Source organism: Budorcas taxicolor, chromosome 10 (assembly GCF_023091745.1).
Source record: "Budorcas taxicolor isolate Tak-1 chromosome 10, Takin1.1, whole genome shotgun sequence".
Classification (NCBI taxonomy): Eukaryota; Metazoa; Chordata; class Mammalia; order Artiodactyla; family Bovidae; genus Budorcas; species Budorcas taxicolor.
Genome location: NC_068919.1, coordinates 1,205,897 through 1,232,116, shown reverse-complemented (window position 1 = coordinate 1,232,116; position 26,220 = coordinate 1,205,897). Strand labels below are relative to the sequence as shown.

The window sequence follows — 26,220 nt, the reverse complement described above, 5'->3', positions numbered from 1 at the left end:
TTCCTATTTGGAACCAGTCTGTTGTTCCATGTCCAGTTCTAACTGTTGCTTCCTGACCTGCATATAGGTTTCTCAAGAGGCAGGTCAAGTGGTCTGGTATTCCCCCCTCTTTCAGAATTTTCCCCAGTTTCTTGTGATCCACACAGTCAAAGGCTTTGGCCTAGTCAATAAAGCAGAAATAGATGTTTTTCTGGAACTCTCACAGGGTGTCAAATACTGGGATAAAACCCCTTGTCTTCACAGTTAGGACTGGGCGCCTGCAGAGTGAACGAGGTGAGCCACCACAAAAATGACAACTCTCTTCGGGGGATTGTAGTGAAAGGATACACAGCTTGGAGGTGGTGGGGGCGGTGGTGAGAGTGTGTGCGGGTTATCTGGTGACAGAAACCACTAATGCTGAATGCGCCCACAGGCTCTGCTCTGCAAAGGTCGGAGCGCCTGCTCAGTCACGAAGAGACTGTGCGGAATACCACCTAGAGCGAAAACCAGTACCCTACAGACTTTCTAGTAGAGGCAAAGAGGGATGATGCGCATGCGCCCATCCACCCAAGGCCCAGAATCAGCGGCGGGAAGTTGGTTTACTGAGTGGTAACTGAGCAGCTTGAAGACGGATTGGAGCCGACGGACCAATAAACAAACGCCTCATTGGCTTAGCTTGCTCAGGGTCCCAGTTCTCCACCTTCCCATTGGGTCTTTCAAGCAGAGCAGGGGCGTGGCTCTCGGGACTCCGCCCCCCCCTCCTCGGCCCAGCCTCGGGGTCCCGGGCTGAGGGAGCCGGAAGGAAGTGAGCGAGTCCCGCCCCTTTCCCCTTCTCGTTTCCGTAGGAGCCACCTCCGCTGCTGCTGCCGCCGCTGCGTGTTCTTCGGAGTCTTCCTGCAGTACCCTCGGTCCCCGGCCGCGCGGAGCCGGGATGCACTGCTCCTGCTGTGGGTCCTCATCATGGAGACCAAACGGGTGGAGATTCCCGGCAGCGTCCTGGACGATCTCTGCAGGTACCGTGGCACCCCGCGCTGCTTCGGCCCCCTGTCGTCCGCTGCTTTTCTTCCCCCCACCCCCTCAGTTTCCGCGACCCCGGAGACCTCCGCGTCTCCTCTCCTGGTCCACATCCTTGTCCCGGCTTTCCCGTCCCGCCTCTGCTCCCTTTCCCTGTCGACTCTTATCTCCGACGACACCAACCTTCTTTTTCCGCTCTGCCTCCCTGTTTCTCACGCACTCTCCTCCATTCCTCTCGCAGCGCTGGGATTTCCTCATTTTCTTAGTTACTTAACTATTTTGCTTTCCCGCAAGCGAAGCAGCTTCGCTAAAGTCTGGGTCTTTGGCATTTTGGGGGCGGCCTCTCCCCCTCCCGTTGCTTTTTCTGACTGACTTCTGCAGACCGTCTTAGTCTCTCTTCCCTCCATCTCATTCCTCAGTTCTGTTGAAAGATCCCAAGGTTTTTAAGTCTTGGAGTCCCAGCTTTTCGGACCTTCGGAGAGAACAGTTTTCAAATTTACCTCCCCCCGTGGTGGGGGGTATTCTTATATGTCCGTGGCGTTCTCTCTAAATTGCTGTGAAAAATTACTCTCTGTTCATCCCTAAACTTACTCTTGGGAGTGAGGGGAAGAAAAAAAGAAAAGAGTTGCTTTTTTCTTCCATCTCTTAATTATTTTTCTTGAACGGTATTCTCAGCTGCTGGGTGGCACCCCACTCCAGTACTCTTGCCTGCAAAATCCCATGGATGGAGGAGCCTGGTAGGCTGCAGGCCATGGGGTCGCTAGGGGTTGGACACGACTGAGCGACTTCTCTTTCACTTTTCACTTTCATGCATTGAAGAAGGAAATGGCAACCCTCTCCAGTGTTCTTACTTGGGGAATCCCAGGGACGGGGGAGCCTGGTGGGCTGCCGTCTCTGGGTTTGCACAGAGTCGGACACGACTGAAGCGACTTAGCAGCAACATACTTTTACAAGAAAAATTTTCTGCGTTCTTCTCTCTTGTTGGCTATCATTTCAGATAGCCAAGCAAGTGTACTTTCAAGCATGTGTAAAATAGACTTAAAATTTTACTTCAGGAAAAGGAAATTGTTTTGGTGTAGTAATTTAAATACCTGAGTTTTCGCTGGTGTAAGTGGGTTGTGAAATAATTTAAATTACAAGTGAATACAAGCTTTGATTAAAACGACCACTTTTCACTGTATTTACGTCTAAAAGTCTGGCTTTTTATCTTTGTGTTGCATTCACGATTTTAAGGAGAAAGGCAGAACTGATACTGGTGGAGTTAGTACTGAGCGCCAACCAGACGCTGGCTGCTCTCTTCACATGTATCATTTAATCTTCAAAATAACCCTGTTTGATAGATGCAGTTTTTTCCATTTTCATCTGTCAGACTCACATTGTAACTTATACAAGGTCATTTTCATCTTAATTTAGAAAATCAAGATTTGAAATATAGGCCTTTTTCTTTCTAATGCCTTTTTTTCTTAACACTGCTGGATAAAATAGAAAGTCCTCTCTAATGTTATTACTTCACAAAAGTACATGTAGGTAAGTAAAGAGACTCATTCTGCAACCACTAAGAATTAACGTCACTGTACTTTAGTGATGATACGGTTATAACTTAAGAAAAAGGTTTGATGTTTGTTAGATTAAATGACTGGGAAAACATGTCAAAAGTGGAATTATGGTTTTTCTGATTCATCTTTCCAAAATTTTTTTAGAGGATGTACATTTTATAGTCAGAAAAATTAAATATGAGTAGTGTTAGGAAAGATGAGCAATAGTTGTGTATGAATTAATAGGGATACAGGTGGTTTAGAGAAGATAGGTAATTTATACTTTTTACAGGCATCTAAACTAATTGTCCCATTGGTGGTGGTTGTGTCTGACTCTTGCGATCCCATGGATTCTAGCCTGTCAGGCTCCTCTGTCTATGGGATTCTCCAGGCAAGAATACTGGAGTGGGTTGCCATTTCCTTCTCCAGGGGATCTTCCCGACCCAGGAATCGAACCGGGTCTCCTGCATTGCAGGCAGATGATTTACCAACTGAGCTATGAGGGATGCCCAATTGTGCCATTAGTATTGGGTTTATATTGTATATTACCGAAGACTGCATCATTTAAAGAAGTCATATCAACCGTTATGAAGGTGATTTGATGTGTGTAATCCTACTTAAAAATAATAGTGTTTTGTAGACTTCATGTTAAACATCTGTTACGTGTTAAAGATTCTTACTTGGTTTTCTGGTTAGTGTATTTAAACTATTTTATACAGATCTTTGGGAATAGAGAAAACTTTCCTTTAAGGAAATTATTGGTAGTTACTGTTTTTTGGACCCACATGGTTGATGTGTTTAAAAATTAGGGCTAGCTACTTGATAAACTAATAGGAAACGGTTATCCAACCAAACTTGGGTCTACTTGCCTGACATGCAGCAAAGCCTGTACTGATAGAGAATTGTGGTAAAAGGAAGTACTGCTGCATTCACTGCTGGGCCTTGCAAGGAGGAATGGCAGTTCATGCTTAAAAGACAGACTCAAAGGGAGGATGAGGGACAGGGTCGTGGTGAGTCATCAGCTCATGGACCTCTTTCTGATTATGTGATGGTGAGGTAACAGGGTGGCTTTATAGAATTTCAAATTATCAGCCTGGTTTAAAGGGTCTGAGGTCTGCTTGTTGGTGGTTAGCATGCAGTTGGCTTCCACCTGGTGAGGGTTTTAGTTTTTACAAAACAACTGAACGATAGGGCTCAGGATACTACCTACAGGCTTTGCACAGGAATTAAAGGTCCTTGACTTTGTTTTATGGTTAAGCCAGTCTTGTCTTGCTTGACTGCTTTCCTTAGTTCTGCATTTTCTTGCTTCTCTGAATCAAATTTAGCTTAGGAGGCTAAAATTTTCCTTTAAACAAGAGGTGAGGGAGAGAGGGTAGGGATGTCCTTGATGACTCCTGCACCATTTCAGAACCAAATAACCATTTCTTAAAACTTCAGGTTTTAAAAGTAATACCATTTTCAAGTTAATGTTTACAGTATCTTTGATTAATTTAAAGATTTTTAATATTAACAATTCTGGCTTTTGCTTATGGGCTCTGTCAGAAAATTTCACACTTATTTTCTATGAAAATAAAGCTTAAATTGAAAAAGTTTAGTTTTTTTGTACTTTTTTAAAAATTTTTTTTGTGCTTTTTAAAGTGCCTCTTGATTTGTAAGTTTGGTCTTGACTCTTGTTTTCACTCCCTTTGTATTTTCTCCAGTTTTAGTTCTTCTTTATTGGTATCTTTAAGGTTTTTCTTTTATTATTTTGATCTTCGATAAATTGCATAGTCCTGCTAATCATGTCTAGTTTAGTTACTGACCATATATTAATGTGTTTTGGGGAAATGTAAAATTTGAGAGTGATTTTTATGTGAGAAATTAGAGCAAGAGACTTAAGTTTTCAGGATATGACTTTATGACCATGAGACAGCTTACCTGAGAAACGGAATGTTACTTTTCAGGCAGTTGAATATGGGGTATTCAATTTACAGGAATATTGTGCAGCCATTAGAAATTCCTAAGGCAGTTAGCAAACAGTAAACCAAAGGAGAGTATTTGTGTCTTGAAAATGTATACAATATACTACTGAGTGTAATAACTAGTCATTTGGTGCTCTTTGTTAAAATTTTTAAATGTTTTTGTGAATACATGTTTGTGTGCATGCACAGAATTCTGAAAGTATATACGCCAAACTGATAAACCTGGTAACTTCTGGGTGAAGGGGAATTGGAGGACAGCAAGGAAGACTTGTCTAAAATGCTTTGGTGAACCAAAACTGCTTTATGATACAGTATGTTTGCGAATGTAGAAGTGAATCAGCACCATTGTATGGTGGGTGATATTCGCCTTTGGTGCACCATGGTTTATAATGTTAAAAGTTAAAAATATTTTTCAGTACTATTTAAATAATCTTACTAAAGATTTGGAAAGCATGATTTTAAAGAAAAAAACTGAAAACTGCAGTTTGGTAAGTTGTTCCTCTTAAAGAAAAGTTTGAAGTTATTTATTTAAGTCCCTTTAAGAATTAAATGGTAAGGTCACTCCTGTGTTAAAAGAAGAAAGGTATACTCTGGTAGCTACTATTGCTATTTTGGTGATCACATAGGTTAATGAAATAACCATTTAAGTGTTCATTTCACCTGAACATTTTTGTGTTAATTTCAGTCCTTGAGCTAATGCTTTTTCTATCTGTGGAAACACTGAAAAGATGACTTTTTTTGTGAGGTGGAGAAATTTTTCCCATAACAAAATATTATGAAAAGCATTTTTTTACTTTAGCTTTTAAAATATACACATGTATGTATATACACACACTTTTAAATATATAAAACAGATCACAAACATTCATGGAATGAAAGCATTGAAGCTTAATTTTCCTGTGTAAAATTATTTTTCTTAAAAGTTTCTAAAAAGTTTGCCTTTAACTTTTAAAATGTACTCATTTGTAAGGTATTTTTGTTTTTGTTTTTAAATCAAACAGTACAGATGACTTTGTGAACTGAAAAGCAGCAATCTCTTGCCCTACCCCTTTCATCCTAGTTCTGCTCTGCAGACTTTTGTGAAGTTTTCTAATGGCTATTTCAGTATTTTAAAGTTTACTTGTATCCGTTTCTATCAACGTTAGATTGAGGATTTAGTGTGTCTTGGTAGGCACTTTAATTTACACTTACTGTTGCTCTTGTCCTTCCAGTGCAGTTATATTACTGCTGTAAATCGTTCCACTGCTTATCTTTGTGACTTCACTATGCTTGAAAGTTTTATTTCTGTTCTGTGAACGTCAGTGTCTGTTGAGTCTGTATTTGGTAGGGTGAGGCAGTGCCTTACCATTTTTTCCATTTCTTTTCTTGCCTACTCCCTCAGCTTCTATGCAGGGGACCTAAAAATTAAGATTGATAGTTTATTTATGTTACATTTTGTAACATTATTAAATCTTAACTATTCTGCTACTGGTTGATTGCAGGGGGTGAACAATAATAATGGCATTTGTTATACGTCATGACTGTAAATACTTATAGTAGAGGCAAGTCTACAATGGCTGGGATTCTGAACATAGTCAAGATCCTTTTTTAAGAATCTTGAGAGAGAATGACCAAGTAAATTGTTCTTTCTTATATTCTACAGATTGCTCTCAATGATACCTTTTGGTTTTTTCTTTTGGATAAAGACGCATATGCTTTGTTCATTATCGCCTGGTTCCTTCTAGCTATTCTTTAATATTTTTCCCCCTTTCGTTCTAACTTTTTTTGCTTCATCTTTGGACTGTGATTCTCTTGTACGTTTACCCTTCTCCCTCAAAATGCCTGTAGTTTCTAGCTGCCTTCCACCATCACACCCTCATCTGCTCCGTAGATATCCTTGGTCTTGCTCTCAGTTACACCATCTGCTCTTCTAATGAATCCTTTTTTCCTGGAGAACGCTGTCTTGGAGATCTTCACTGTCTAGTCCAACCTGCACTGTCCTAGAATTCTCTTTTCCCAGCTCTCCCAGGTTGTATCTCTTCTTTCTTGAATCATCTGTTTTATGCTTTCTTTATTTTCATTCTTGTTCTGCTGATTTACATTCTAAAGTTGTTTCTTTGAGGGGATCATTAGGGAGCAAGCTTTCTGAGCATGTATGGGACTGACATGTCTGAAATGTTTCTCTTCTCACAGTTAGGTTTCCAGGTGGCCCAGGGCCCACACTTGCCGTATCAAGGTTCCGGGAGATATCCTTGACAACACTTTTCTTCAGAGCCAGTTTTTTAAAATGAGCTTAGTGTTTCCTTTGTCGTGAATTAGGTTTTCCTTACATGTTGGGTGGTTTTTTAAGATGTTTCAGATGGGGCTGTGGAGGGACTTGGTTGTGTTGCTAGGCTTCTTTATGAGGATAGATAGGGAGCTGGCTCTTAAACGGTGGGGAGCCCTTGAATGCCAGCGTGCAGGAGTTTTGTTTTGGTGTGCCAACACTCAAACCAAGAGTCTCGGGTGTTGTTCCTCCCTCCCCTACCTTTTGTAGGAAAACTCCTGACTGTCAGGAGTGAAAGAAGTGTGGATGTTCTCCTGTTAATAGACTTTGCTGTTATGTTAGCCTTTTAAAAACTTTTCTTATTCTTATCTGCCAGTTTATCATCAGGACTTTTCGGGATTGGGATGGGAATAGGATTGAATTTCTCTGTCTTAGGTGTTTTTGTACCCCATTTTAGATGGTGGTTAGTATGCTCTAGAAATTTGTTATATGAATTTCTAGTTAAAGATAGTAGATTGTGCACAAGCATCTACTCCACTAAAAGGTAAACAATTCCAAATGTATAACCCACAAGAAAGGGAAGAATGGATGAAGAGATGAGCCACAAAATTTGGAAACTACAGCAGAAGTGGAAGTGGCGTGTGGCTTAGCAGAGCTGACAGACTTGTGACAGAGCGAATATTGTAGTGGGCACTCTGCTCCAGAATGAGAGGGGGTTGAGCGGTGGCAGGGGTGAGCTGGCGAGTGAGTACCGTGCACAGACCGGAAGCCGTCCCTCTTCCCCTGCTCGGCTCCCAGAAAGTGGCAGCCTGGCCTTTGCCTCCTGACGGATCGCAAGGTTTTTGTCTACTAGCCCATGAGGAAACACCTGAAGATACTGACATTGGAAGGTCCATGATGAAATGGCTCAGCCTAATCCCCTGTAATGGTCCCTCATGTTTGACAAGCCTCCTAAAAAAGCTTTGTGGTCTGTTGCTTTAAGTGTGAATATCTGAAATAGGCCTCGATGCAGAATGTAGACCTTAAAACTGGCAATGAAAAACAACTGGAAAGAATGAAACTATGCGGGTAGAAGAAGAAAAAAACGCCAAAACTGCTCCTTAGAGAGATAGGTTTTTACAGTCATGTAATAGAATAATCTATGAAAGCATAGTTTAAGCAATTAATAATAGCCTTTGGAATTTTAAATATGAGAGTAGAAACAAAAAGCCCAGTAGGTGGCTTGCAAGAGACTGTTTCCCAGAAAGTAAGGGTTTTAGAAGCTAGAGGTAGGACATAACAGAGAAAATTGGAGAATCAAAGGATCATTGCACGAGGTCTTTTAGTACTAAAGGAGGTGAGTTTCCAAGTAGATGAAGTCCATCGAATGAGTGATGCCATGGATGCAGTGGAAAAGAGACAGCTAGAGAATTTTAGAACGTGAAGGACAGAAGGAAGAAGCTGGAAGCTTCCAGTGAGAAAAAAGGTTGGACGAAGGAATTGAGGTGGCTTCAGTCTACACATCAAAATTGTAGGCTGGCAGGAAAGAGCACTGTCTTCAGGATTCTGAAGGAAAATGATTTCCAACCTGGAATTCTTTACCTAGCCAAATTGTCAAGTGTAGGGACAAAGCTGTTTTCAAATTCACTGTGTCTTCATATTTATCTCTGCTGCATTCTTTCTCCAGAAGGCATGGAAGGTGGTACTAAGTGAAAATAAGGAAGTACCCTAATCAGGAGGAAGACAGGAGGTGAGAACATGAGGTCTAGTGTAGGGTGGAAACGTGGGAACCATGGGGTGCTAGTGAACGGACAGCATAGGATGACAGATGTGTGTTAGATGCAGTGACAGTCATTCCAAATTGGAACAGATGAGAAGGCTCAGGGACAGTCTTCAAGATGAAACTGGTGTGTCTGAATGAGCACTTCGAGAAAAGAATTTAGAAAACTGGTGAAGAATTTAGAAATTTAGAAATTAGAATTAGAATTTAGAAAGATTGAGTTGCTGACAGATACAGAGAAAGTAAAGCAATGACAAGACATTTATTAGTTAGTGGGAGAACTTTTGATTATGCTTAAGAGGGAAAACAAGGACTTCCCTGGTGGTCTAGCAGCTAAGACTGCTGCCAGCGCAGGGGGCCCAGGTTCGAGCTCTGGTCAGGGAACTAGAACCCCGCATGCTGCTGCTGAGAGTTTGCATGCTACAGCCAAAAGATCCATGTGCTGCAGCTGAGGCCCTGCGCAGCTAAATTAAGTAATGTTTTCAGTGGGGAAAAACTGTGGCTTATCATACGGCTTAGTTGTGAATTGTATTTACAGAATCATAGTGTGAAGACTCGGAGAAGGCAATGGCACTCCACTCCAGTACTCTTGCCTGGAAAATCCCACAGACGGAGGAGGCTGGTGGGCTGCAGTCCATGGGGTCACGAAGAGTCTGACATGACTGAGCGACTCCACTTTCACTTTTCACTTCCATGCATTGGAGAAGGAAATGGCAGCCCACTCCAGTGTTCTTGCCTGGAGAGTCCCAGGGATGGAGGAGTCTGATGGGCTGCCGTCTATGGGGTCGCACAGAGTTGGACACGACTGAAGCGACTTAGCAGCAGCAGCAGCAGCAGCAGCAGCAGCAGCAGCAGCAGTGTGAAGGCTTGAATGCTGATCTAACGCGGTGGTTATAGGCTGGGACTGAGTTTTGCTCCCCTCGAGGGACGTTTGGCAGTGACTGGGACGTTTGGCAGCGACTGGAGATCTTTTCGGTTGCAGCTTTGTGGAGAGTGCTGTTGACACCTAGTAAGCAAAGGCTGTGGATGCTGCTGGACACCTAGGGCGTACAGCACAGGCCCTCTCAACATAGCGTTAAGTGCTCCAGATGCCAGTAGCGCTGGGGTTACAAAAGCGAACTAAGATGCCGGGTGTTGGGACGATGGAGAGAGGAGAACGGCGTGTAGAATGAGAGGAGAAGGGATAGCGTTAATTCTTCATCTTCCTCCATAATGGAATTCAATAGAAAATGTCCCAAACTGAGAAGATGAAGAAATAATAGACAAGTGGTTTTTCTTTTCTTTCTTTTCTTTGAGACTTGAAAGTGTTGGTCGCTCAGCTCTGTCCAGTTCTTTGCGACCCCATGGACTGTAGCCCACCAGACTCCTCTGTCCATGGGATTCTCCAGGCAAGAATACTGGAGTGGGTTGCCATTCCCTTCTCCAGGGGATCTTCCTGACCCAGGGATCAAACCTGGCTCTCCTGCATTGCAGGCAGATTCGTTTACCATCTGAGCCACAGAGAAGCCCCTTTTGAGACTTGGTGTAAGTTTATTAAAATCAGATAAAAATGAGTCTAGTTTTTGTGTGCAGTTTGTCTTTCTGTATCGTGCACTGGCTAGTCTGAGGCTGGAGGCCTGGTGTGTCTTGGACGTAGTGGAGTTGACGAGTCTGTGGTGTACTGCTGGCGGTCTGATTCAGGTTTCTGCTCTGACTGCGCTGGGTCTTTGTTGCTGTGCACAGGCTCACTCTGGCTGCGGCGTGCAGGCTTAGAAGAAAAATAAGCAATGGATGTTGGCCCTACCCTGTTGGGACTGCACAGTTCTTGTGATCGGAGAGGAAGGTTCTTGTCCGACAAAGTTTTAAGTTCTGTGGATCCCTGTTCCAGTCACTTGCTGCCAGCTCTAACCAGTATGGCATTGCTTGGTACTGTGGCATGAGAGAATGGAGAAGAGAGAGGGGGAATTTCCCTCACTGTCTCTAAGCCTGGAGAGATTCCTTTAGATTCCTGTCTTGAGCCTTGAGGCAGAACTTGAGGGCTCCTGGAGCTCACTTCTAACCCCCAGTCCACCTTACAGGGATACTGGAGGGTGGAAAAATGGTGAATTCAGATGTTTGTTATCCTCCTCAATCTTCCTGCTGCTGTTTACTTTTCACAGTCCTCAAATAGCTGGTCTGTGTATTTCATTCAGGGTTTATAGCTGCATTTTGTGGGAAGGACACAGTGGCGTGTGCTTGCTTCATCTTATATTTCAAAGATAAATTAAAGCTGTCAGTATGTCACTCTGGTATGTGTCAGACAATTGCTAGACTGTAGGAGTAAAAATACACAAAGATCAGTTAGTTCAGTTGGTCAGTTGCGTCCGACTCTGCAACCGGATGGACTGCAGCACGCCAGGCCTCCCGGTCCATCACCAACTCCTATAGTTTACTCGAACTCATGTCTGTCGAGTCAGTGATGCCATCCAACCATCTCATCCTCTGTTGTCCCCTTCTCCTCCCGCCTTCGATCTGTCCCAGCATCAGGATCTTTTCTAGTGAGTCAGTTCTTCGCATCAGGTAGCCAAAGTATTGGAGTTTCAGCTTCAGCATTGGTATTCCAATGAATATTCAGGACTGATTTCAGCACCTTATCTCAGTGAACTAACTTGGAAGAGTTTATGGACAGTAATGGTGGTAAAGAATTGGCTTGCAATGCAGGAGACATGGGTTTGATCTCTGAGTTGGAAAGATCCCCTGGAGAAAGAAATAGCAAACCACTCTAGTACTCTTGCCTGAAAAATCCTATGGACAGAGGAGCCTGGCGGACTACAGTCCATGAGGCGCAAAGTCTTGGACATAACTTGGCGATTGAGCATGCACGCAGTAGTGAAAACCAGATAGTTGCTTTAATGGAGTAGGAGTTGAAAGAGCTTATAAATCTATTCAGAGGAGTCTGATATACCTACCGTGTTTGTAAGTCATGAGGAATGAGTTAGAAGAAGTGAATGAAGTAGGTAATTCATAAATCATTCCTCATGACCTATAGGTTAGTCATGGGGAATGAATTATAAGAAAAGGAGAGGAGAGAGAGAGTATGTGGATGGCGATTTAGGACATTTTTAAGAAACAAGTGTCACTGGGTATAAAGAACTTTACAGAGTGATAGGGGCTGTGCAGGTGAGCAGGCACTGGATCTTAAATGCCATGTGGAAGAGATTTTTATGTCTTAGATAATGCTATCAGCGTTGCGTGTTACCTGTTTTGTTCTTAATAGAGATGTGGTTTAAGCTCATTTCCCCATTGTTTTTCTAGATTATTGTACATACATTTGTCTTAACTTCTACTTATCCAGTTCCCTATTGGAATGATGTATTTTTATAATTTTTACAGCACTGTTTTGAGATTTGATTTGAAACTTGAAAACAGCAAAGAACATTTATCACCACAACTAGTGAATAGTGTAGGTCAGAGGCCCCAAAGGCTGGGATCTATGCCTGGTGATCTGAGGTGGAGCGGATGTCATAATAATGATAGAAATAAAGGGCACAGTAAATGTAACGCACTTGAATCATCCCCAAACCATCCCCCTTGTCCATGGAAAAATTGTCTTCCGTGAAACTGGTACCAGAGAGGTTGTGGACTGCTCGTGTAGGTGATCAAATTGGGTGATGGCTATTTTTAATTTTAAAAAATGACTGTAGACACCAGTGGGTTTCTTTTATGTAATTCATTCTGTCTCTAAAAGTCACTAGAAAAAGGTTACAGAAAATGCTAAGCATGGAAGAAGCTTAATGGTGGTTGCTTAATGTGTCCTATAAATCACATAAATTTTGATTGGTTTGTTGCACAAGAAAGGGGTTCATTATCTTAATCATACATATACATTTGTATGTGTAATATAGTGTACACTTACATTATGTATCAACTGTTTTTTCCTGCCTCTGAATGTACTTGGAAAAGACAGTTTAGATTTTCTTTTTTTTAAAGTGAGTGTATTTGAAAGTTATTTTGAACTCAGATTCTTCAGGTGAGCTCTTTGGGAAGTCTGGTCTATTAATGATTTCTTTTACATTTCTTTATAATACTTTAAATATAAAGATTAAACAGCTAATATCTTTTCTGAGTGTATGAATTTATTTGCATATATTCTTTGACATGGGAGGGAATCCTAGTGATTTTTTTTTTTCTTTGTCCACACCACGTGGCTTGCGGGATGTTAGCTCCCCAACCAGGGAGGAAATCTGTGCCCGCTTCAGTGGAAGCATGGAGTCTTAACCACTGGACCTCAGGGAAGTCCCACAAGTTTGTTTTCTAGCTCATGTTTAATTTATTGTTAGTGAGCTCTTAATCTCTGTACTTGTGAACAGAGGATAGATGGCCTCTTAAAAAAATTGTGTTATGAATGAGTTCATTCATAACTCATTTTCCCTGGTTTCCCTGATGGCTCAGATGGTAAAGAATCTGCCTGCAGTGCAGGAGACCTGGGTTTGATCCCTGGGTCGGGAAGATCCCCTGGAGAAAGGAATGGCAACCCACTCCAGTATTCTTGCCTGGAGAATTCCGTGGACAGAGGCTACAGCCCAGGGGCTCGCAAAGAGTTGGACAGACTGAGCGACTAACACTTTCACTTTCCTGCCAGTTTTGCTTCCTTGATCAGTACTGCTTTTGGTCTGTTTTCGTGTTGGTGGGTCAGGAATGAAGCAATTTAAAAGGTTAAAATAAATTGTTATGGTTTGTAAATGTAATTTTTGTATGTTTTTTGTTTTTGACAGCCGATTTATTTTGCATATTCCCAGCGAGGAAAGAGACAATGCTATCCGAGTGTGTTTTCAGATTGAACTTGCCCATTGGTTTTACTTGGATTTCTACATGCAGAACACACCAGGATTACCTCAGTGTGGGATAAGAGACTTTGCTAAAGCTGATATCCTTTTTATTACTATAATGACTGTCTTTCATTCTTGTTAATAAGATGTTTTAGCACAAATTTTCTTTTGCTTGTCTTTGAGATTTATAATCTTTTAAATAAAACATAATGATTTCTAAAATTTGTCAAATGCATAAAGCATATACATATGGTAGGCACAATTTGATAGTAGGGTTGTGTCTTGATATTCATGGGGGTGGTTCCAGGACCACTCCCCTTCTCTCCAGGATACCAGAATTCATAGATGTTCCTTGTTCAGTCACTAAGTCATGTCCAGTTTTCTGTGACCCCATGGACTATATAACCCATCAGGCTCCTTTGCCATTGGATTTCCCACATGAGAATATTGGAGTGGGTTGCCATTTCCTTCTCCAGGAGATCTTCCCGACCCAGGGATCAAACCCACGCCCCCTGCATTGGCAGGAGGGTTCTTTACCGCTGAGCCACCAGGAAAGCCCGCTCAAGTTTCTTTGATGGTGTAAAATGGCGTGTAGAGTCAACCCCACTATCTGTGGGTCACACATTGTTGCAGGGAGAAGTCAGTTCCGACTCCATGTTGAAACTGTTTCTTGAACTTGCTTTCCATTGCTTTTGTTATTACTACAGTCTCACATGATAGCCTGCCTCGAAGAAACCTGCCTCTCTGCCTCTTAAAGTGCCTTTGTTCAGAACCACCCCCCCTCCCCTCCACCTGTGGCTGGCAGGAAGGAAGAAATGAACACACCCCCCTGCCTGAGGCTAGCCATTCTAGGAGAGAACTTGCAAGATTAATAGTCTTTTTACTTTGTTTCCTCACCTCTGCCCATCTCTCTCTATAAAAGAACCTGGTGTCCAGACCCCGGTAAAATGATGATTTTGAGACATTAGTTGGCCGTCTTGGTTAGCTGGCCCTCTGAATAAATCATATTCCTTGCCTCAACCTTGTGTCTCGGATTCATTGGCCTGTCAGGTAGTGAGCAGAGTGAGCTTGGACTTGGTAACACCTGTCGATACTGGAGGGACAACTGTACTTTTATTTATGTTGAGGACCCCCTAAAATGTGCAGTGATAATTAGAAATAAATTAGATTTTCTTTTCTTTCAGATATAGCTAACTTGTTTCTAGAACTGATCTGTTTTTTTTTTTTTTTTAATTCCTCTTGCTGTTCCAGTTAACTGAATGATCTTTACCCAGATTACTACCTTTCCAGGATAGATATTCTTAAGTAGTTATTGAATACTTCTGTGTTCAAAACAGTTTTTGGTTTTGTGGCAGATACCTTGCCTTCTGAGAACCCTTTGTTCCTCCCTATTTACAAATAAGATAGAAACTTGTCATAATTATAAAAGATTCATGCAAATATTTAAGATTATAAAAGGAAGCTATGTCACAAGGCCAAAACCCCGGTAAATGGCTAATGCTCTTGATACTGTTTTTAGAATTTGGCAGAAGGTGGAGAGTTTTATGCAAGTTTAAGCAAGGCTATGTTTTAAAGGGAATGTAGGATTTTCATTCTACACATTTCCTGTAAGCAGGCTGGAGTGGGAAATACATTGCAGATAAAGAAAAGGGATGGAGCAAAATTGGGGAGTTGGAAATGATAAGCAATACCTTGGAAAGTAAATTTTTACTAAGATTCTTACAGGGATCCAAGAGGAGATAGGGATGGAAGTTATGTAGGGGGATTTGTGAGTTTTTAAATCTTGAGCCAGATGCTCTGATTTTTATTCTCTTGGTCATTGTTTTTAAACATAAACCATGTGTTGACATGGAGCTATACCCGTAAGTTCACTGTACTACACTGGAGGGAGCAGGAATAGGTGATTTAAAACAACCCTCACACTCAGCTCCCTGTGCTTTCCCTTAGCTGCATGAAATAAGGAACCCCTTAGGGTTCTGCAGAAAATGAATGAAACTGTTTATCCTATATAGCTGTTAACCTTTGAAAGTTTTTCAGCAAGTATGGAGAAGTAAATGAAAAAAGGAGGAATAGAAGTACTGTGGAGCGCTATCTTTGTTAGAGTCTTGGTGGCAGATTTTATGAGGAAATCACAGAACACTGTTTTTAAGGAGCTGTAATCTAATTGGAGAAACATGGATAAAATAAGGCTGTCGTCTTCTGTTTTGCATAGACTTGGGGGTCTACAAGAGCAACTGTACATATTTTGGGTTTCTGGGTAAGATTTTGTGCTTATGCGGTGGTTTAGTCACTGAGTTATGTCCGACTCTTCTGACCCCGTGAACTGTGGCCCACCAGGCTCCTCTGTGCATGGGATTCTCCAGGCAAGAATACTGGAGTGGGTTGGCATTTCCTTCTCCAAGGGATCTTCCTAATCCAGAGTCCTGAATTGCAGTTTTTCCTAAAACACGATTGCAATTGTGTTTATATATATGAATTTTTTAAACTTGCCTTATTATTTAAAAAAAAGCGCTCCTGTTTTAGTTAAGTTTCTTTTAATTCACTTACGTGGAAGAAAAAGCTTCTTCTAATGTGGTAGACTCCATTAAATAATTGAGTGCTGCTTCTGTGCCTGGCATGGTATAGTGAACAAGGTATATTTGGTTGCTGTCTTTAAGATAACAGGCAGGAAAGGACATGATTACACTGAAGTCTCATAGGTTTTGCTAAAGTAGCCTAGGGTTCATTAGAAATAGGGAAGCGAGTAATCCCACTCCAATTTGAAAATAGATAAAAATCTTTGGAGGCAGAGTCTAGTAGGCCGTATTTGTCTGGATTTTACCCATAAGGGTAATAATGCAGGAGATTAAAAAAAGACTTCAGGGAAAACAGTTTAACTTAGAAGTGGAAAGAATGTTAAATCAAGTGCCATCACGCTCTTTCTGTGTATTTGCCCATTGTTAACGTTTTGCCGCGTTTGCTTTATTTCTCTAGGGACATTTTGAAAAACATCCTGAGATAGTGCAGGCAGTGAATTGGAGGAACATCAGATTGGAAACCTAGTTAAGATGCTGTTTCATTAATTTATGAGAGAGAAATGGAAACTTCTGATAGAAGTGAATAGAAGATACTAAATTTCAGTGATATTTAGGAGGTAAACTTCGTCTTAACTTCAATGTCTGAGGAGAGGTAGAGGAAGGAGTCAAGGATGGTATCTAGGTTTCTGATTTGAGCGATTGAGTGGATGGGTGTGCCATTCCATTTGTAGAAAAATAAAGGAGAAATTTTGTGGGGGCATGACGGACACACTGATTTGTGGTACCTGTGAGACTAGAGCAAAAGTTAATAGAATGAATGCTGGAGCCACATCCCTTGCGTTACCATCCCATCTTTGCCATTTACCAGTCGTGCAACCTTGGACAAATAGTAGGCCTTTTCTGTGACTCTGTTTTTTTCTTTTGTTAATTGTGCATAATCCTGTGACTTTTCTTTGGTGGCTACTCAGGTATAGCACTTAACTGAGTATGTGCCAGTAGTACTTGCCTGAGTTATATACTGCATACCTCAGTATGCGGTATAGGTTGACTGTCCTGGACTTGCTTCTGGTTTGAGGTTTTGCTGGGGAGCTATATTCATAACTGTGGCAAAAGAATTTTGAATATTGCTAAGACATTGATTAAAGTGATGGACCATATTGTGGAGAGAAGAAAATAAAAGCCGGAGGGTGCTAATATGGAGACAGGAGAACAGTCAAAAATAGATGGAGAATAGCCATATATTGTGACTCCTTAAAAGACTGCTGTAGAAAATTATGGCCAAGATGTTTTATTCTAATTAAAGTACTGTAATAGTTCTGTTGATGGCAGGGTGCAGATTGTTGCTGTGGGAGTTGGTCCCAGAAGTGGGTGTGGATGTGAAGGACCAGGAATACAAGGAACTGGGGCTAGAGCTTGTCCCGAGAGGAAATTGATGTCATCTGTGGTAACAGAAGGATTTTGGATGGCAGTTATAGTGAAATGACTGTCTACAGTTAGAGTGTATTTTTCATGTTTTTGCAGAAATGTTGAAAAGAGTCTAAGAATTGTTAAGAAAGGGGATATGTGTAATACAAGTAGACGTATGGGCTTAAAGCTTCTTCCATTCTTTAATCAGTGTGATCTTCAGTCTTTCTCTTAGAAATGTTGGTAAGGCCCAGTAAGCCAAGATTGAAGATGCAAAATAATTTGGTTTGATGGTTAAGAAAATAAGGCAGTAGTCAAATAATAATTGTAAAAATTCAAAAATAATTATTACTCAGAGCATATCATAGGGTTTTTTAAGTACATTGTCTCATTAAATAAAAGTGGTATTTAAAAACTCTCCACTCCAAAAAAACCAAAAAACAAAAAACTTTGCACTCCATTGTTGGAATGAATTACTTTATGTACTTTTGAATACGGAGGAAGATTGAAGAGTTGTCTTCAGTGAAGAAATTGATGTCATTTTGGATTGGGTTCTGTATTTGCTAATTGCGTGGACTTGAGCAAGTACTTTTCATCATTAATTGCAAATATATCTTGGTCTGCAGTTGATTGGTTCATCAACTCACTTTTTATGGTGATTTTGGAGTAGGAAAAAAAATGGGTAAATGAAGAGTATAGATAATTCTCAAGATTATGTCTGTTGATTTTGATTTGTTTTGCTAATCTTTGTTATTTTTGAAGAACTTATTTAATGGGTAGAAAGATGAGATAAAACTTCATTATAGAGACACTAATGCACTGTGAAATTATTAAGAATGTTGTAGAGAGAAGGAAGAGAGAGGCAAAAGACGAGATAAGTGTCTTCCTCTTTGACACTTCCTCTTTAACGCTATTTGAAGTTACTTCTATTCCTGGGTTATTTTCATATTTTTTCCCCTGTGGTTAAATTTTTAATGGAAAAAATATCCATTTATTTAAAAGATATAGTTAGATTAAAAAAAAAACCTGTGGTGACCTAAAACACATAAGGAATTTTTATTAAATGTCTCAGGCCAGACTTTTAATGGGAAATAGATTTCAGAATTATAGGAAGCTGGAATCGTCCAAAATTCTTCCATAGAGCTTTATGGAACAGTTAATATTATATCCACATGATTTCCCTTCTCCCTAAATGAAAGCAAAGAATATTTTTAACCTTGCCTATATAGTGCTTGTCTATTTAATACAGTGTTTTATAGATGGTTGCCTTTTTTGAGCTCTTTGAGAACCTTATTTCTTACTGCAGTTATAAAACCAAAGCATATTTTTAAACAGAAAAAGGTACAGCTCATAAAATTAGTTTTCATAAAGTGAATTTAATGTGATGTTTTTGTTTAACTCAGTAGTTAACGTGAATATAATGCTGACTTCTTAGAGGATGTTGACGTGTGTGTACTGCAAGTTTTCCCTGCACCTTTCTTTGCCTTATCTGTTACAAAACCTTCCTTTCTTACAGTAACATAAAAATGAAAAGACAGTATATGGAAGTTTTCACAGAGAACTTGAAAACCCTTGAGAATGTCCGTTTGAGAAACACTGTCATAAATTATAATTTGCCCTACAGTTTTCATAATTAACAGTGTTGTAATGAGGCATTTGGTAGCATATGAGTATTGGAAGCCTGAGGATATACTTTACAGGTGTAGGTTTTATTTACTTTAGAAAAAATTATTTTACTCTGCCCAGTTTTGGAGAGGCATACCCAGTTTCTTTTGAAACAGGCCATACTCTCCTTAATACTCATATTTACCTTTCTCTATAATCCTTAATAAATCTTCATCTTTAAAATGTTTTAAATTATAAAAGCGATACATGCACATGGTAAAGAAAAATATTCAGACCTGTAGAGTGGCATGCTTCATTCATCTCTAGTTCTGCTTCCCAGAGTTAGAGTTAGCTACTTCCGCTTCTTCTGTTTTGGGGGCGAGGGGTGGCTGAGAGGCTTGTGGGATCTTAGTTCCTCAACCAGGGATTGACTCTGTACCCCCTGCAGTGGAAGCAGAGTCCTGGCCACGGTACTGCCAGGGGACCGAGCTCTTGCGGCGTGCACGCTGCTTATGTTTCTTGCTGTCAGTTTCAGTGTCTGTTGACTCTTAATATGATACATTCGACACACTTAGTGATTGGAAGTGCTAACGTGGCCCTGAGTTTTTTGGTGTTAACTTAGGGTGCCAGAGTATGTGTATTCAAAGTTTACTTGATTTGTGCCTAGGCTAAATGCAGAAGTTAGAAATGTTTTATTCAGGAGAAAACAAATGTGAAAAGAAGGATACACTTAAGTGAGGTGAAGATGTGAGTAATTTTGTATAAAATACAAAATTCATTTAAAAGGATCTCTTTCTGTATATATGTGCTTAAACTGTATTAAAGGAGAAAGTAAACGGCTTCCTTAACACATGGTGTACTCTTCAATCATTGTCCATTTTTGCTGCCTCAAGGTGAAGATGTGGAAAAAATTTTGGATGAATGGAAGGAATATAAAATGGGAGTGCCAACATATGGTGCAATTATTCTTGATGAGACACTTGAAAATGTGAGTGAGAGTAATACAGAATTTTTAAGTGAAATGGTAATCAGCTGTTTTCATCCTAATGTTATATCTATAATGTTCTGAACTGAGGTTTTAATAGTATACTTGGATTTTTAGTGCTGCAAGGCCAAAATTTGCATATTTTGTCTGCATTCTGGGTCTTAATAATTTATACCTGTTGCAGTATGGCATATTGTAAAGGAACTTGATTGCTGAAGAAATACTTTAAAATGGGCAGAATGCCTTTCTTCCTAGGAAAATAATGTATGTAGCCTCCTGGAAGATAGTTAACCAAGTAAAATTATTGGCGATAACAGTTATCTGAAGTAGGGAGAAAAGCACTTCTGGCTTTTAGAAAGGAATATGGGAAAGGAGAGCAGGCTTTATTTTTACGTCTTGATTGTTTTGCAGGTACTACTGGTTCAGGGGTACCTAGCAAAATCAGGCTGGGGATTTCCAAAAGGAAAAGTAAACAAAGAAGAAGCTCCTCATGATTGTGCTGCTAGAGAGGTGAGTTACTGCAGTTTTAAACAGTAATGTTTGGTGGTTGTGCTTTGAGTGTTTTAGCTTTGGAGACTGGACTTGTTTGGATCATTTAATCCTCTTTCCAGAGCTTGACTGCCTGCGTGGAGTGATATCTTTTGTTATGTAACTGGTAATTTGTTTGTCCACTTCTGCCATTTATTCTTCTCTCATATGTTTCATTTTCCTTCAGTGTACATTTTAAATTGTATTATTTAACCTTTTTTGTAATATCTTTTCTACTTTTCCTTTTAGAATTGGATTAAATATTTAATTGGATTAAATAAGTAGATTGGTTAAATATTTTGGCTCTTACAACGTTTGTTTTATGTTTATAGTCTGGGCTTCCAGAAGCACAATTTCTGAGACATTTACATTTATTGATAAAAACTCACTCTAGCTTCCCTCTGCCTGTAGGGTGAAGTTTAATTCTTAGCCATTCCTAAATTTGTCTGTCTTTATTCTTAGTCAAGAAGGAAATGGCAACCCACTTCAGTGTTCTTGCCTGGAGAATCCCAGGGACAGGGGAGCCTGGTGGGCTGTCGTCTCTGAAGCGACTTAGCGTAGCATTCTTAGTCAAAAGAATTTATTCTTTGTCCTCCTCTGAATTGATTGATTTGTTTCATCCACTAAGCTTTTGCTTATGTGATTTTCCTACCTGGAAAGGCCTCTCTTCTCTTGCCCATTCAAGTCTTAACTGGGTATCTTTCTAGACGGAGGTCACTTTTTCCCCCAAAGATTGCCACAGACCAGCAGTCTGTATTGGGCCTTAGTTTCTTATTTTTAAAAGGAGGATGTTCACTCTTATTTAAATTGTTTATTTTCAAATGTAACCAGTTGGCTGTAGCCCACAGTAATACATTGTGATACATTGTATACGGTATTCTTATTTATCGGTTTTCAACAGTACACCTTGTCCTTGACATTTTGAGAAGTTGAGCTATGAGGAAATATGATAAAATGGAAAGAGAACTGCACTAGGAGTTGAAAGGTTTTTGTTCCAGTATAGTTTTAGTATATGTTGCTCAATAGCCTAGAGAAACTGGGCAAATCTCTGTAAGATATAAAATTATTAGGAGTCAACTCAAGGACTCCATTTCTAAAAACAAGATATTCATAACTAGAAGTGATATTTTTATAGAGTCTAAACTGGTAGTGATTGAATTTTGAGTTTTTTTTTGAGAGGGCAGTATGGATTTTGTAGCATATTTTATTTGAATCTCTCTCTCTCTTTTTTTTTTTTTTTGGCTTTATGTCTTTCTGTAGCAATGTTCACTGCCTGGTTCGAGTATGTTTATTAGTGAGGGATAATAGTTAAAATTTTTAAAAACCACTAGTGGTTATTTACTGTAGAAAAAATATCAATGCTTAGTTACTTTGGAGTAAGATTTTAAAAAGGACTGAAAATGCTGCATTTTAAATTGAGTATGGAACAGCTTATCTGAGCAAGTATTTTGTAACAGCTTATAGCAAAGAAGTTTTATGCCCACCCTTTAAAATTGAAAACTCTTTAGGGAGCAGGTGAGGAAATGCCACATCCTCTTAAGAGCTTTTCCTTTCTTTTCTGTAGATGGCAGGAGATGAAATGGAATACTTAAAAAGTCTTCCTTTTCTGTCTTCAGTTTTTGTAGTCGTCTTGCTTATAAGGAAGGACAGAATGGGAGCCATGCCGTCCTACTCAGTGGAGCTAATCCATACGCCTTACGCATGGAGTAGTCTTGTCCTACAGCAGTGAGATAGTTAGCCAGGTCCAGAAAGAAATATTACCTGCAGTAACAGAAACTTAGGCTAAATTAGGTGGTATGGGCTATCTTTATAATTGGGTCTTTTTCGAGGAATCAAATACCTAATCTTGGAAAACTGAAGAAGGACCCTAGACCCAAGGGGTCCGCCTGCATCTACTGCTGGAACGCTCCATCTCGTGAGTTTTATACACGATATTATAAAGAGTCGGGATGATGCAGAAATCGGGTATTTGGGATAAGAAGAGAAAGTTAACCTGTGAACCAGGACAGTTTTCACCTTGGTTTCTCTTCTTTGTTCTCTCCTCTGGGATACTGAAATAAAGTTGTCCTGTCTGTGTGGTGCTGATTCCAGCGAATCACCATAATTTGTAAGAAAGTAAATAAAATTTATTCTTGGGCCGGGGGAGTGGGAGAATGGAGAATCCTGTAGGGGAAGATGCAGCCTTTATGGGAAGTTGTCTCTGTTTTTACAGGTGGGTAACTGAAACAGAGCTGTTGAGTATTCAGTAAGCACAAAACAGAGACGCAAACCCTGGTATTTGGGTTCTGGAGTTCATGTTCTTGGCTGCTATTTAATATATAGGCAGTCAGGAATGTTTGTAAATTGGTGAGAATTTCTAAACATATAGACAGATGTAAACAGAAGAAATTTGATTTTAAGTACATATATCTATTTCCTGATAACACCTCTCTTGTTTGGACCAATATGAATCTCCCCCCGCCTCCCCTGTTCTAAAGATTTTGTCTTGCTCTGAGGAAAGCGCAGGTGTACTTAGGAACCACAGTTGATTAATTTCAGGGAAAAAATATTCCCTTTGATAATAAGAATTAATCCTAACTTCTGACTTTTCTGATCTAAATAATAGCCTCTTTTAGCCAATAAAGGAACTTCTTAGAAAAGACTTCATTTAAAATAAAGGCAAATCTTTTGACTTTTTTTCCTTTTAAGTGAATGCTCTTCTCATAAAGAACAGATTTTGGAATTCAGGTGCAGCATTGCTGTATCAGTCCACTCAGGCTGGCATAACAATGCTGCAGACTTGGTGGCATAAGCAGTAGACGTCTATTTTCTACTCCTCTGGAGGCTGGGAAGCCTCCTGTTGATGGACGTCCCGATGAAGGCTCTCACTCTGGCCTGCAGTCAGCTGCCTTGCCTCTGTGTGGCCTGCCCTGGTGACTGAGAGCCCAGGGTGCTAGTTTGCTGGTGTCTCCTCCTCTTAAAAGGCACGAGTCCTGTTGGATTGGAGGCCCACCTGCATGACCTCATGTAACCTGCACCACCTCCTCACAGGCCCTGTCTCCAAGTACAGTCATATCTGGAGTTAGGCCTTCCTAAGAGTTTTGGAAGGTTTAGTCCATAGCAGTTGGTATTTTTGAGTGTTGCGAGTATTCAGCCAGCCGTCCTGGAGTTGCAGTGTCGCCTTCTGCCGCTTGGTGGTACTGCAGCACAATAGCAGCAGCATTGACGGAGGGGGAGAGCCATCGGTGTCTTAGTTGAGAACAAGATCGTTATTCCATTTATAGGAGTTTATGTTAATATTACACTTTTCATTTTCACTTGTATTTATATGGAGAAGTTTTGTCTTAATTTTTAGCTATCATCAGGCTTAGGCTGATGTGTTAAGCACTTTTCTCTTGTTTTTACCATGTTTTTTCCTCTCTGGTTTCTACCATGGGTTTTATTTTAGGTTGCTTAATAACTTTTAATTTTCTTTATTGTAACTGTATTAGTGTTATTTCATCATGTATGAGTGTGTAGAAGTATTTATTTTGCTACAGCAGAATCTGACACCTCCTGTAAGGGCTGTGTGTGTGGACTGGGCTGAAGAAGCAGTGGCAAGCAGGCGGCTCAGGGAGAAGCTGTGAGTAATCGTCAGTAGAAAGCTCATGGCCGCCCTAGGTAGTAGTTTCTTTGATCATGTGCTTCCCCTTTGTTAACTGGGTTATTTCTGAACACTTATTCAGTAGTGAAGAAGATGTAGGGTAAAGATGTGAAAAATGTCCCCTAGGTTTTATTGAAAAGCTATATTAAGATAATCTTGGTGTATTTTTGTTATCAATTGTGGTGAAACAACACCTGTTTTTGAGAACATGGAATACTAGGCAGTTCACATGTGGTTTCGAGATTTCATGTTGCTGCTTATTATTTGGCAGAACAGCATTTTATTATAATGACACTTTAATGTGCCCTTATGTGATTTAATCTTGATAGAATTTGTACAGAGGAATTACTGGTATATTCTACCACTTGTAGGCTTATAGGACATAGATTTTAGGCAGAAGATTTCATTGTCTATGCTGGTGTTCTTTGGGTAGCACATTTTTTTACTCTTACGTAGAGATTTTTATCTGATATCATTTGAGACGTTAATCCTATTCCATGTGTCAGGAACGTTAAACTCTGAATTATCATACAGGAATGGATTTGATTCACAGAAGGTTTGGTATTAAAAATTGGTTTTAAGTTTTATTTTTATAGTTGGTGGAAAATTGCATTACAATTTTGAATTGGTTTCTGCTCTACAGTAATGCAAATCAGTTATGTATGTGTGTGTATTTGTGTGTATATATATACTTTTCCTCCTGAGCCTCCCGACCCATCCCCAGCCATGAGATGACCCCTCCAGGTCGTCACAGAGCACTAGGCGGGGCTTCCTGTGTTATTTAGCAACTTCCTACTGCCTGTTTTATGTATGATATCGTGTATATAGGATTTCCTTGGTAGCTCAGACGGTAAAGAGTCTGCCTGCAATGCAGGAGGCCCAGGTTTGACGCCTGCCCGGGTCGGGAAGATCCCCTGGAGAAGGGAATGGCAACCCACTCCAGTGTTCTTGCCTGGAGAATCCCATGGACAGAGGAGCCTGGCGGGCTGCAGTCCACAGGGTGGCAGAGTCGGACATGACTGAGCGACTAACACTACACTATTGTATATGATTTGTCCCACCCTCATGTTCCCCCACTGTGTCCACAGACCCTTCTCTACTGTGTTCATTAGTACCATTTTTCAAGATTCCATCTATATGTGTTGACATATGATACTTGTTCTTCTTTTTTTGACTTAACTTGACCCTAACAGGGTCTAGGTTCATCCACCTCACTACAGTTGACTCAAGTTCATTCCTGTCTGGTTGAGCAGTCCTCCACTGTAGAAGTGTGCCGCAGCTTCTTTACCCGTTCACGTGTTGACAGACGTCTAGGTTGCTTCCATGTCCTGGCTGTTGTCAGGAGTGCTGCGGTGAACGTGGGCTACGTGTGTATTCTGGCATTGTGGTCTCTCAGGGTGGGAGTAGTGGCCCAGTAGTGGGATTGCTGGGTCATATGGTGATTTTATTCCTAGTGTTTTAAGGAATCTCCGTACTGTTTTCCACAGTGGCTGTATCAGTTTACATTCCCACCAGTGCGGGAGGGTTCCCTTTTCTCCACACCCTCTCCAGCATTTACTGTTGGTAGATTTTTTTTTGATGATGGACATTCTGACTGGTGTGAGGTGATAATCTCATGGTTTTGATATGCATTTCTCTAATAATATGCGATATTGAGCCTCTCTTCATGTGTTTACTGGCCATCTGTATGTCTTTGGAGAAATGGCTGTTTGGGTTCTGCCCGTTTTTTGGCTATTCTTTATTTTGATTTTTTTTTTTTGATATTGAACTGTATGAGCTGTTTATATATTTTGGATATTAACCCTTTGTTGGTTTTACATTTGTTATCTGTACATAGAAGTGAGCTATTAAAATTTTTTCCTGGTAAATGCTTGTTGAGAATGAGTACCTTATTTTAGAGGTGAACCAATCTTTATCACTTTTAGAATTAAGAAGTCTTGCATTGTATTATCGGAGAAGGCAATGGCAACCCACTGCAGTACTCTTGCCTGGAAAATCCCATGGATGGAGGAGCCTGGTAGGCTGCAGTCCATGAGGTCGCGCAGAGTCGGACATGACTGAAGTGACTTAGCAGCAGCAGCAGCATTGTATTATGTTCATTCTAAGTATGGTTGTACAGGGTTTCAAAGCTGCCTTTGTTACATTACACTAATGGCCTTATGTTGTACCATTTCTTCACATTATAATTCTTCAGTTATAGCCGTTCTCAGCTACCTGGAATATCTTTTTCTTCCTGTCGGTCTTATAAACTTCTCGTCATCTTTCAAGTCCTAACCCAGA

General features: G+C 40.4%; 1 protein-coding gene across 1 annotated transcript in view; it reads left to right on the top strand.

Annotated features, from left to right (window-relative positions):
- Positions 1–918: 918 nt before the first annotated feature.
- Positions 919–26,220, top strand: part of DCP2 (decapping mRNA 2) — a 46,778-nt gene continuing 21,476 nt past the window's right edge. The window contains exons 1-4 of the mRNA XM_052647023.1: positions 919–992; positions 13,227–13,378; positions 19,666–19,793; positions 20,202–20,300. Of these exons, the coding sequence (XP_052502983.1) occupies positions 940–992; positions 13,227–13,378; positions 19,666–19,793; positions 20,202–20,300 (432 nt within the window). The 5' untranslated portion in view covers positions 919–939. The remainder of the gene's footprint in view (positions 993–13,226; positions 13,379–19,665; positions 19,794–20,201; positions 20,301–26,220) is intronic.